Source organism: Labeo rohita, chromosome 25 (genome assembly GCF_022985175.1).
Source record: "Labeo rohita strain BAU-BD-2019 chromosome 25, IGBB_LRoh.1.0, whole genome shotgun sequence".
Taxonomy (NCBI): domain Eukaryota; kingdom Metazoa; phylum Chordata; class Actinopteri; order Cypriniformes; family Cyprinidae; genus Labeo; species Labeo rohita.
The window spans coordinates 10770623-10783435 of record NC_066893.1 but is presented as its reverse complement, the minus strand read 5'-3'; the positions used below and the strand labels follow the sequence as shown (position 1 = coordinate 10783435).

The following is a 12813-nucleotide window of genomic DNA, read 5'->3' as shown; positions in this document are numbered from 1 at the left end:
TTGCCCAGATTTCTTCAACAATTTTGACAGTTAAAATTTCTTCAACTAAGTCGACTCTACATCAATTTACAAACAAAGTCTGCTTACATTTTCATTCCTTTATCAAGCACACCATGTAAACATTCACAGTGCATGGTGGAAATGTATGCGATTTAATTAATTGTAGAGCAAGGGTGTCCAAACTCAGTCCTGGAGGGGTAGTGTCCTGAGAAGTTTACGTCCAACTCTAATTAAACACTACCATACCAGCTAATCAAGGTCCTACTAGGCATACTAGAACGTCCGGGCAGGAATGTTGAGGCAAGCTGGAGCTAAACTCTGCAGGACCAAGTTTGGAGACCCCTGTTGTAGAGCCTTTTTTGGTCATTGTCTGGTCGCATTATCCAACTTCTTCTTGTGCTTCAACTAGCAGACAGATGGCATTTCATGTTCCTGCAAAATGTCCCGATAACCTTGGGAATTCATTTAGCCATTGATGATAGCAAGCTGTCCAGGATCTGAGGCAGCATAGCAGCCTCATTGACCGCTCCACCATACTTTACATTACAGTTGGGGCTGAGATTTTGACATCATTTAAAAATCCAGGTAAATACAAAAGTTTAAATACTTTAAAAAAAAATATTCTCATTCCAAACACTGTACAATTACCTAAAGTGCCTCAAAGAAGTTTGAAATCAAAGTCATTTGCTTTTACCAATTCTGAATGAGATAATAATCCACATAAAAGTGAGATTTTAATATTTCTTGCATTCCACAAGTACAATAAAAAAAAACTGACTTCTGGTATTACATTAAATATAAAGTTGATTTAGGTGAACTGATGTATAAAAAATGTTTTTTAAAAGTAACCCGAGAACATATTGATCATTTCTATCCACACTAATTCATTTCCAGTTACATACAAGCACAGTCTTGTGTTTTCAAACATTGAACTCTGCTAATATTTAACAGGAACCTGTGCAAGCTACATTTTCTTGCTACCGGAGAAGCCCATTTGACTCGGTAAGACACTCATTATTTCTAGATCTCAAACTAAACTGCCATTTGAAAATATGCATTTTAAAAACCTGACATTTTTAAGTATTATAAAAAAGCTTTAGACAAAACACCATACAAGAATCTTTTAAAAATTCATACCGCTGGTGACGTTGTTCTAGATAGTTTAATGAAATTAATACTTAAAGGTTTACTGTGCCAAAACAATCTCATAAGATAGTGTAGCACAAATCTTTCACTTATTTAAGTATTAAAACTGACAAAACGTTTGATCTCAATCAATGTATGCAGATGGGAGACCAAAGGAAACATCGGCTACCATTTTACACCTTTCTTTTCATTACATTCGGGCATCTTATCACATCACTGTCTCCTCCACCAACATTAGCTCCTCTATTCCATAGGCCTTTTGTCCTGTTATGGAATGCTCCCATTTCTAAATGCCAACAGCTGAAGGTCCCTCTAGATTTATCGCTGTTTCAGGCGGTCACCACACCTGCCAGGGAACGCAATCAATCCCTTACCCTGTTCTACAAAAATCGAATTGGGCTTTACCCCTATGTAGACCTCCAGTCCTTGAAAGAGTATAACGGTGGCATCCCGCAGAGGGGCAACCTGTCTGCTAGTTTAGGGAAAGCTAAGGAAGAGTTTACCCAATACATTCCTGACTCAACCAGTGGACTTGCTGTGATGGATTGGGAAGAATGGCTTCCAATGTTCGACCGGAATTTGGACGACAAGGAGATATACAAGGAACTGTCAATCAACTACACCCTCACACAGAATTCTTCCCTAGATATGCAACAAGCAAGAAGCGATGCCAAACGACAATTCCAGAATGAAGCCAGATGTTTCATGGAAAAAACTTTGAAAATGGGGATCGATCTTCGACCTCTGCAACTATGGGGCTACTACTTGTTCCCAGACTGCTATAACTATGACTTTGAGGAGTCAAACTATACAGGAACTTGCTCAGAGCAAACAAAACAGTTGAACAACGAGCTGCTCTGGCTGTGGGAGGCCAGCACTGCCCTTTACCCATCAGCATACCTGCCGGTTTCTGTAAGTGGAAGCAAGAGCGCTGCACTGTTTGTTCGTCACCAGGTACATGAGGCAACAAGAGTAGCAGCCCTGCCAAAACAACGCACTACTGCACCGGTCTACGTCTACCTACGGCCTCTCTTAAGAGACCAAAAGGAGCTTTACATGAATGAGGTACAGTATGGAGACTCCTGCCTGTTTTAGACCATGGCAAAGAATATATCAACTATGGTACAGATAAAGCATGGAAAGTATAGTCTAGGCCAGTGTTTCCCAACCATGTTCCTGGATGCCCCGCAACACTCCATGTTTTCCATGTTTCCTTAATCAAACACACCTGATTCAGATCATCAGCTCATTAGTAGAGACTCCAAGACCTGAAATGGGTGTGTCAGACACAGGAGATGCAAAATGTGCAGTGTTGGGGGGACCTCCAGGAATGTGATTGGGAACCACTGATCTAGGTTCTGCAGAATTCAGCTTCAAATTTTAGTAATAGTAAGTCTGAGGACTTTGATAAGCTTGCTCAGATGTGTTTAAAGGGGTCATTGGATGCAAAGTTCACTTTTTCATGTTGTTTGAACATAATAATGAGTGTTGGCAGTGTATGTACAAATCTACCCTATAAAGATAAAAATTAATCTGTAAAAATAATATCCCCTTTTTCAAATTCGAGCCATTCTCAGATGCCTTTTGGTGCTCCCACGATAGTTGATTGACATGAGCGTCTTACCTCAGATCAGCTGTCACAGTCCGACCTCCATTGTTTCGATGCCAGAGCAGGGATGTAAATTAAACAAGAATATCTCAGATTGAGCGACTGAGGTGTTGTGTTGCTGGATGTAATAATGAACATAGTGGTCGTCATTTACTCCCGACATCTGAGCCACTGAAGATGCAGTGGATTACGTTTGTTTGTGAATGGAATGCGCCTCCTGATCTACATAAATGCATCTATGTTCGCGCAAATCATTCATGATCCAGCTTCACTTACAGCAGTGAGTAAGTGAGTATAAGGTTTTTTTTTATGAATCTCTGCAATCACCTTTCCTAATAACGTGCTAGTTAGAGTAAAGTAAACAATCTCTCAGAGCAGCTTGTCACTCCATGGAGAGCAGATGGGGCAGGGCGAGCAGAGTTCATTTGCATTTAAAGGAACAACCCCTTAGAATAGGAAAATTTTTGCAGAGCTCATTTTGACAAGGTAAAAAGGGTGTTATTTTACACAACCATTGAGAATTTTTAACCAAAGTATATTATAGACTTTTAATTAAGACCCTAAAGAATCACATCAACTTGTGGAAAATGGGCATCCGATGACCCCTTTAAAAAGCCATTTAAATATATTTACTTCACAAACATGGAACACAGCGATAATGGCATTTATCTGTTGTCTGCAATGTTGTGTTATTTTTTTTAGCCTCGATGATATGTAACGCTGCAAGTGTCATTGAAGGTTTCAGATTTTTGAGCTCATTCAGTCGCATAAATTGTGTGTTTACATTCCATCTCCGTTACCACAGAACCCTCAACACAACAAAAACAGCTCTGATCACGCATCTTCCATTCACTGGTTGTTGATGTTTGCAAATGCCGCAAATAGAGACGTCACTGTTGGCCGCCCCAAGTTCCTACTGCCAGTGCGAATGCAACTAGGAAAACAGCCTGAGGGGGAAACTGGTTCTCTAGGAACCACCAAACTGGCATGCCGGAGTTACTAGAACTACACAGTGCAGAAGCCCAATAGGATAACACTGGTCTAGGTTGTGTAGGTTTTTATGCAGTAATATGCTGTCTGTTTCTCTCTAGATTGATTTGGTAAGCAGTATCGGTGAGAGTGCAGCCCTGGGAGCTTCTGGTGCTGTGTTATGGGGGGCTAGTGCTGATTACAAAGACAAGGTAATTTCTTTTTTCTTGAAGGAATAGTTTTATATGTTAATAATATTTTTATTTTATTAACATATTATCTATTTATCTTCTGTAAAACACAAAAGATGATGTTCTGTAGGATATCATTGCTGCTAATCTCTAGAGACGGGTGATGAGCTCCATAATGCTCTCACATATCAACCAAGTTTGCATGTATTCAAATATGATAGGTCATAATGCTTCACACCAGGTTTGACACCAATGACATTTGATAGGGGTGTAACAACACACAAAAATCGTGGTTTGGACATACACACTGTACATTTTTCTGTGTCTGTAAATGTAAGTAAACTTGGCTTAGTTCTGAATTGTGTAATATATTGCTTTCCATGTTTAAGCACATTGTGTTTATGATTGCACTGACAATCATTCAAAAAAGACTGAAGTTTAACAGAAACTCTATGCTTCTTAGTTAGTTTGAAGTGATTACCATAAAGCATATCTCAGTTTAGGACAAGTTAAATTGTGTATTTTTCTACTCTTATATTTGTTCGCCACGTGTAGACATTAAACCAATGCTGCATTCGTTCAAAACAAAGCGCCAAACTAAAAGACCTGTACCAAAATTTTCAGTATAGCTATGTGTAGCATTACACCCCTAACAAATGGTCACAAAATCCATAATATGCAATGTTTTTGGAATCAAACCTGACATGACAAGTCTTAAAACAACATATTTATTGTACACAACAACAAATGTAATGTGAGAGCCACAACTCCTGGGACTGCCAGCAATTTACGATTTTAGTTTTTGCCAGAAGACTTTGAATATAGTGCATATGTTGTATGGACCACAATTACAGTGCTATGTAATAGTCCCAGTAATTGATCCATAACGGAAATAAAATCATGTTTTTGGAATTACATTAAATGACATGAGCATGAAAAAAATGACAATAATTTGTAATATTTCTCATTCCTTTTAGAAATCATGTGAAGCCTTGTCTGCATACCTGACTGATACTTTAAACCCCTACATTATCAATATCACCTCTGCAGCCCAGCTCTGCAGCAAAAGTCTCTGTCGAAGCAATGGACGTTGTGTCCGCAAAAACTACAACTCAGACGATTATCTCCACATTAGTTCAGAAAGCCACCAAATCAGTAGGAAAGATGGGAAATATGTGGTCACTGGGACCCCTTCTCAAAGTGATCTCACTTACTGGGAAAAAAAATTTACTTGTCAGTGCTACGAAGACAGGAAGTGCACAGCTACGATACCCTCTGTCTAACAGAAAATTATGTAGAATAAGCAGACTAATGTACTTATATTACATTACTTCACTAAAAAGTAAGTGAATATAACAAACGGTAACTAATTTGTAAGTAGAATGCTCTATTCTAGTAGGATATCAGCTGTAGTAACACTACCATCTTTAATCTTGGCTCACTATTGAAACGTTTAGCTTACTTTTAAGCTAACTCAAGAAGACCTGACCTCAACATGACCACTAATGTAATGTGTGATTGTCACAGACTTCTATTATAGGCACAAAATGTTAATTCTTGCATGAATGATATTTACAGAGCACATGAATTTGTCTTTCTACAGTCTAATAAAAGTGTCTAATTATGTCAAACTATCAAACATGTAATTATTTCAACCTTTCATTGATTTAAAAATAAGACATTTTAATAACACTATATAAACACACACATGCATGTTGGAGTCATGTTGCAAAGATAAAAAGAAAAAAAAAAAAAGAATCAGGGTTTCGTCAAGTTATCTTAAAATGATAAGTTGAAGCACATTTCAAATTTCTGACTGAATTTCTTTCCTTGGTAAATTTTAGGCTGCCTGAGATTTGACATTGCAAGCTTCTGAATGTTAACCTACAGACCTCAGGTCAACATATTCCCACCCTAAGCCTTGTATTCGTGACATGTATTTCTTTAAACCACTAGGAGTCGTTGTCTCCACATTATATACTTGATCTGAACTAGACCTTCTATGAACCCAGCACTGCAAATATTGAATCTGCAACCAAAGATGCCCTATATATATCATCATGAACATTACAATGTAGGCCTACTCAGCTATCCAAAACAATGTTGTATTTTTCAAAACGTTTTGTTTGTCGTACAAAACCATCTCTCCTCGATATAGTAACTAAGGACGCAATATAATCTTTCAATACCCTGCTGAAAAAAAACAGCATATGCTGGTAGCTATGTTTTAATGCTGGGATGCTGGTTAGGTATGTTTTGGTGCTGATTTAAGATGGTTCCTTGCTGGTTTAAGCTGGTCCTTTGCTGGTTTATGCTGGTCATGTTGCTGGTCAAGGACCAGCATAAACCAGCTTAAACCAGCACCAAAACATACCTAACCAGCATCAAAACATACCTACCAGCATATGCTGTTTTTTTTTTACCAGGGATATAGCACATAAATATATATTATACAAACATTTACAATCAAATGGAGAGCCAAATTCCATTTAAAATCTACTTACCGTGTCAACACACTTAATCCTCCGTGGATTACGTCGATATTTTAATTTATTTTGAGTTTTTTTTCATATGTAGCGTTTACCACACGCAAGTTTGATGACGCAATCGAGTAAAAACGAAAGCTGATTGGCTTAAAAGTTCGCCTTTGACAATGATTGGTTATGGAAACAAAAAGAGGTTTTAATTTTGATTAACTTTATTTAAACTTTTAACTTTAAACATTTTGTGTTATGAATGTTCACCATTTTCACAAAAAATAAATTATATCACAAACAGGAAACACGTTACAATATTCAATAGTCAATATAGGTTATATGTATCCTATTATTTCGTGTTGTATAAATACTGTATGTGTATCAGGTAATCTCATTATTATTATTTGTTTCATATTCTTGACTGTAGATGGCAGTGTGGTTACGTCACAACACTACAGATAGCCCACTCATGTTAATCACACTAATACTGATATCTAAATTGTTTATTGATTATGAATTTTATTTTTTTAATCTGAGCTAACCCAAAAATGACTAAATTGTATTTTACAAAACAAATAAGTCTCTTAAGACCACACCACATAACGTTTCCCATTCGCTCTGCAAATGTCAGAGTTAGTAGAAATCCCCACCAAAACTGCATCTGTGATGTGTGTGCCATACAGTAAGACGAGACGTATGTTTTCAGCTGAAACTGCAACATCAACATCATCAACAAAAGAGCCTGCAGTGACCGCCTGTGACAGGCATAGTGTTCTGACTCTGAAGGGGGGCTGGTCCGCGCTTCCACAGGGTGACATGACGCAAATGTCCCTGGACAGACAAAAGACAGCTTTTACTATTGAGTAACCAAACAGAGACTGCAGCAGTGACTCTATAAAATAAAGGAAAACATACAGCTAAAAGGAACGGGTGAGAAAATGCAAGTCAGCTGTTGGGGAATGTGTGGGCGTACATTAACACGCAAATTATAACGTGCAAAACATACATTTTTATGCATTAAAAGTGTGGAATAACGTATTTACGAATCAAACTTCCTATGATCCATGTGTTTTATGTTCTATGTTTTAAATGAATGCAATTTTAATGCATTCCTGCTGTTGCTTGTTTGAGGATTTCACCGAAAGATTGTCAGTTGCTGTTGATCAGTAAGATGCGACTTTTCTGTGATGTCTGTGAAAATGTCGACAGCTCTGGTCAAAGCGCAGGCTGTCATTGCTCTAACAAGGATTTGTAGTGTTTATGACTCCCCTTTATGTCGACCTACTGACATAGATTCCGAACCCTGACATTCAGACCATCTGTCAGACTAAACCTGCTCAAAACACATGTGAATTCCCACATGGTTATAGACTATAGACTATAGCCATGTAGATATGTAGTCCATATCTTGCCACTTTGAAGGAATATTCATCCAAAAATGAAAACTGTCATTGTTTACTCACACTCATGTCTTTGGAAACATATATGACCTTCATATGTGAAACACAAAAGGAGTAATTTTACAGAATGTACATTCCTGAATACATTTAGGACACAGCGTCATTAAAGGGGTCATCGGATGCCCATTTTCCACAAGTTGATATGATTCTTTAGGGTCTTAATGAAAAGTCTCTAATATACTTTGATTAAAAATTCTCAATGGTTTTGTAAAACAACACCGTTTTTACCTTGTCAAAATCAGCTCTGCAAAAATCATCTCATTCTAAGGGGTTGTTCCTTTAAATGCAAATGAGCTCTGCTCGCCCCGCCCCTCTCTTCTCTCCGTGGAAAGACGGTCTTGTTTACATTAGCCACGTTTAGCCGCGTTTAGCCGCTAAACTTCCTAACTACCACGTTATAAGGAAAGGCGATCGCAACGATTCATAAAAAAAACGCTTATACTCACTTCTGCTGTAAGTGAAGCTGGATCACGAATGATTCGCGCGAACATAGACGGATATATGTCGATCGGGAGGCGCATTCCCTTCACAAACAAATGTAATCTACTGCATCTTCAGCTACTCAGATGTCGGGAGTAAATGGCGACCACTATGTTCATTATTACATCCAGAAACACAACACCTCAATTGCTCAACTGGAGATATTCTTGTTTAATTTACATCCCTGCTCCGGCATCGAAACAATGGAGGTTGGACTGTGACAGCTGATCTGAGGTAAGACGCTCATGTCAATCAACTATCGTGGGAGCGGCCTCTGAGAATGGCTCGATTTAAAAAAGGGGATATTATTTTTACAGATTAATTAAAAACCACTGCATGGATTTTTATCATTATAGGGTAGATTTGTACATACACTGCCAACACACATTAATGTTAAAACAACATGAAAAAGTGAACTTAGCATCCGATGACCCCTTTAACGTAGGCCCCTAGTCCATATCAGGTCTAGTTAGTCTAGTTAGGTCTAGTTAGTCTACTGATGTCATATCTTTGTGTGAAGAAAAGACCCTTTTAACCAGACATTGTTAGGGTTAGCTTTTCGTAGCTTCATAATATTTCGGTTGAACCACTGAGGTCACATGGACTAATTTAACAAAGTCCTTACTATATTTCAGAAAGCTCATGGATTTCATCAAAAATATCTTGTGTTCCGAAGATGAACAAAGGTCTTAAAGGTTTGGAACGACATGGGGGTGAGTAATTAATGACAGAATTAGCATTTTTGGATGAACTATGCCTTTAACACAGTATTACAGTAGTTACGGTACTTTTGCACTCGTCTTGCATATAATTTCTAGACCAAATGCTTTGCAGACACACATCAAAAGTGACTTCCCCAAATGCCCTCAAGGGTGTCCTTGACCTACGTGGACCAAAACATGGCAGCAAATGAAGAGACGTGAAAATCCAGTTGAGAAAATGTTCTCTCCAGTTAAAAGATGAGGTCAGTGTTATGAGCTATGGAGGTATTTATTCATGGCCTGATATCATTTCTATAACATAATTTATTCTCTATGCTCTAACATAAACTAATGATGACACATGGTCAGTGTTGTGCCCTTGAGTAACGTGACTCATAATAACTGTAACACAAATGTCTAAAGGCTTCAGTGGACTAAAACACCTCTGACTAATCGCACACAAGGTTAACGCTGACCTACTTTTAGCACATTCCGTTTTTGACATTCTCGGTTCCATTTGAGAAGTCCACAATCTCAAATCTCCTTTTATGTGTTATTATTAGTCATTTCTTCTCCCAAAGGTTCACAAATCCTAATGACTGCTCAGAAGTGATTTTTCAAATGGATTTACCATTGCTTAGATTTTTTTTTTTTTTGTACCAGAACACTGTATTCAAATGATATTGTAGCTGAATATTATTTGTTTAGGATGACACTGATATCATTAGTCTTTTGATTTATAGCACAGGGCAGACGCACGGAGCATCTGAGGACTAATAGCCTGTCAGAGTTCTCATAGATCAACTCATTCAGCTCTTTGTGACCATTTATAAAGGGCTCGGATCATGCGGTGACCCAAAAGCTTGCCAGCACCAGTCAATGTTTCACTGCACTACAAAAATCACTCCAACCTGTGAACATCAGGTGACTTGAGCCCACCCATGATCATGGAAAACCTGGAAATACAAGGAAATTTTGCAAAGGTGATTTCTAGGTCAAGTAAAATGACGTGAACAGTGTGAATAAATGAGAAGTTCATTTAGTACAACATCATGCCCAAAACATGGTAAACGTCTCGCTCATCTCTGTACACACACATAATTAGACTTCATCATGCATGAGGATAGACGGCTCGGGGCTCAGGAATGAAATCTCATTAGCACAGGCCCGCCACGATCGGCAATTACTTAATTCACTTGTCAGCTACGGACCAGAAGTAATGCCTTGTCGCTCCTGTGCACAGATGGGTGATATCCAACATCATCCTCTCTCAACTTTCTTCACTCCTTTCCTTCTTTTTCAGCTTCATGTGACTTTTTGTCAGCTGTCCCACCTCCATACACTTCCACACGATTCCAGAGAAACTTCACAGTTGGATCTTTGTGCATCACAGCTGTATTAGAGCACAGAGAGGTGATAAAATGCCATTCTGTATAGCACACTTTTATAGTTATTATATATTTGGAAATCTGTGGATGCAGTGGTTTTCTGAAATGAGGAGGCAAAATCTTCACTTTTTTCTTTTTTAAAATTAAATAATGTAAATTCATGTCCCAGGCATATTTTCTGTTTAAATAAACATTACTTATTATAACTACCAGAATAAAAATCTATTATTTATCAAATCTATATTGTATTTGTACACTAATAATTGCTATTAGCAATTGCTATTCTATTTATTAAAACCAAGTATAAATCTCATGAGTTTTTGTTTTTATGCATTATTCCAAAATAACTCAAGGGAGTAACAATTTAAACTATATATATATATATATATATATATATATATATTATTTATGACCTGATGTTCAGCTGTTCTTTTTCATAATAAACTTATTTTCGGATCATCAGTCATCAGAACTCGGTAAACACTGGTCACAGACACGAGATGTAGAGTAGACCAGGGACAGTTGGTACAGGGGTAGGGGAGCGCGGGGCACAACCTGAATTTCTCAGTTTGTGTAAATCCATGTGAGGTTCAGAGTATAGTTTTTTATCCACGTTAATTTCACAATTGTCTATTACAAATATGTCGCTTTGTTTCATTATTACAGTGTATACGTTTTTCGTTATTTACCTCAAAAAAAAAAAAAAGGAAGTAAAAAGTGACAACATGCCCCATATGTGGGGGGCATGTTGTAACATGACCATATGACAGCTTAAAATGCTGTCTGATTGAATGAAAAAAATATACATGACAAACTAAAATACTTTGTCAATAAAATAAAATGATTAACTTTTTCCAAATAAAATAATGGCGTTTTTTACGAATTAAAAAAAAAAATCTAATTTTTGAGAACACATCGCAACCATGCGTGGGACTGCTATGATCGCAAAACACAGCTATACAGTATAGTTGAGAACAATGTGCGCCAATAGATGAAACACATTTAGATACTCAAAAAAAAAAAAAAAACACTCCCCTCCCTCCAAACACAGCTCTCATAGAACACGAGACACATAAACGAGCCAAAATGCTTTACATTTCTTGAAATAATAATTTCTCAACCATAAACATCGATTGTCAGTTTTTATTCACCTGTTTCTTGTGGTTTCTTTTTAAAATCCATAAAAGTAAATAGTGAAAATTACATGGCTATTGTCATAGAATAGCATATTTTGATATAGCGGGGCACATTGTAAAGCAGTGTTACAACGTTCCCCATCAGCGCGACTGGAATATATAACTGGTTAGTGTCTTCTGCTGACTTGCCAAGCATTACAGTTTTTCTCGATTGCTAAAACACTATAAGTAGTCTTTTGAACTAAAATTTCAAAACCATAATGCCATTTTTCAAAAAGCACACCCATTTTCCTAAACTATAAACACTACTCCCCTGCTTTAACACATGAGTCAGATTTGGTGAACTGTTACTGCAAAACTCTACACACAAATCCCTACATTTCTCAGTGCTTACATCATGTGGTCATTTAGAAAGCACTAGCATTCAATATTGTTCACTCAAGTCTGCAAAGTTTGAGCTCAATTAGTACACAATTACCCAAGTGGAAACACTAGGAGTCAAAATTTATCACACACCAATCAGAAGCTTTGATTTAGATAAAAGGGCCAAAGTCAGTTTACAGTTTGGTGCTTTTCTCAGATCAGAAATGAAATTCTCAAAACTACTTGTTCAACCTCCACATCATGTAATCACTTGTGCACATCATAAAATGTTTCTAATTTTTTTTTTAACAAGTTGTGTTTGCTTTGGTACGTTCATGTAACTGATTATGCAATGGATTTGTCTGCTTTTTCCTACATTTTCAGTCCCTATTGTCATGTTGCTATAGTCTTACCCCTCAAAACATCAAGTCATTAGCTCATCGTATATGTCTTTGCAGGAAATGCTAAACTTTTTATCTAGTTGTCATAAACGGTCAAGCATATTCTACACATTTCTATTAGACTTTTTGTATATTTGCCATTAATTGTTAAAGTGAATACTGACTTTCACCAGAGACTACAGATCAACCAATGATAAAGCAGTTCTTTGAAATAGCTCAAAGGTACATCTCAACATCTCATGAACCTTCAGTTGGAAAGCATATATAGACAGAGGACAACACAACACAGTTACAAATTCTGACAGTGCACTTTCTAATGTATATTTCCGCCTTTGCCCATATTTACTTTTTTTCTTTCCTATTGCACAATGACTTTGTAATGTATTTATATGTTATTTTATTTTGTTATATATATATATATATATATATATATATCTTTTTTTTTTTTTTTTTTTTTTTTTGTCAGACCACTAGTAAAAGTGTAATGTGAAT

General features: G+C 37.1%; 1 protein-coding gene across 1 annotated transcript; it reads left to right on the top strand.

Moving 5' to 3' along the window:
• The first annotated feature begins 930 nt into the window (after window positions 1-930).
• On the top strand, window positions 931-5565 carry spam1 (sperm adhesion molecule 1). The gene is made up of 4 exons (XM_051099072.1): window positions 931-1002; window positions 1288-2211; window positions 3847-3936; window positions 4893-5565. Exons 2-4 carry the CDS (start codon window positions 1288-1290, stop codon window positions 5196-5198), a joined length of 1320 nt encoding a protein of 439 aa, XP_050955029.1. The 5' UTR covers window positions 931-1002; the 3' UTR covers window positions 5199-5565.
• Window positions 5566-12813: the final 7248 nt, after the last annotated feature.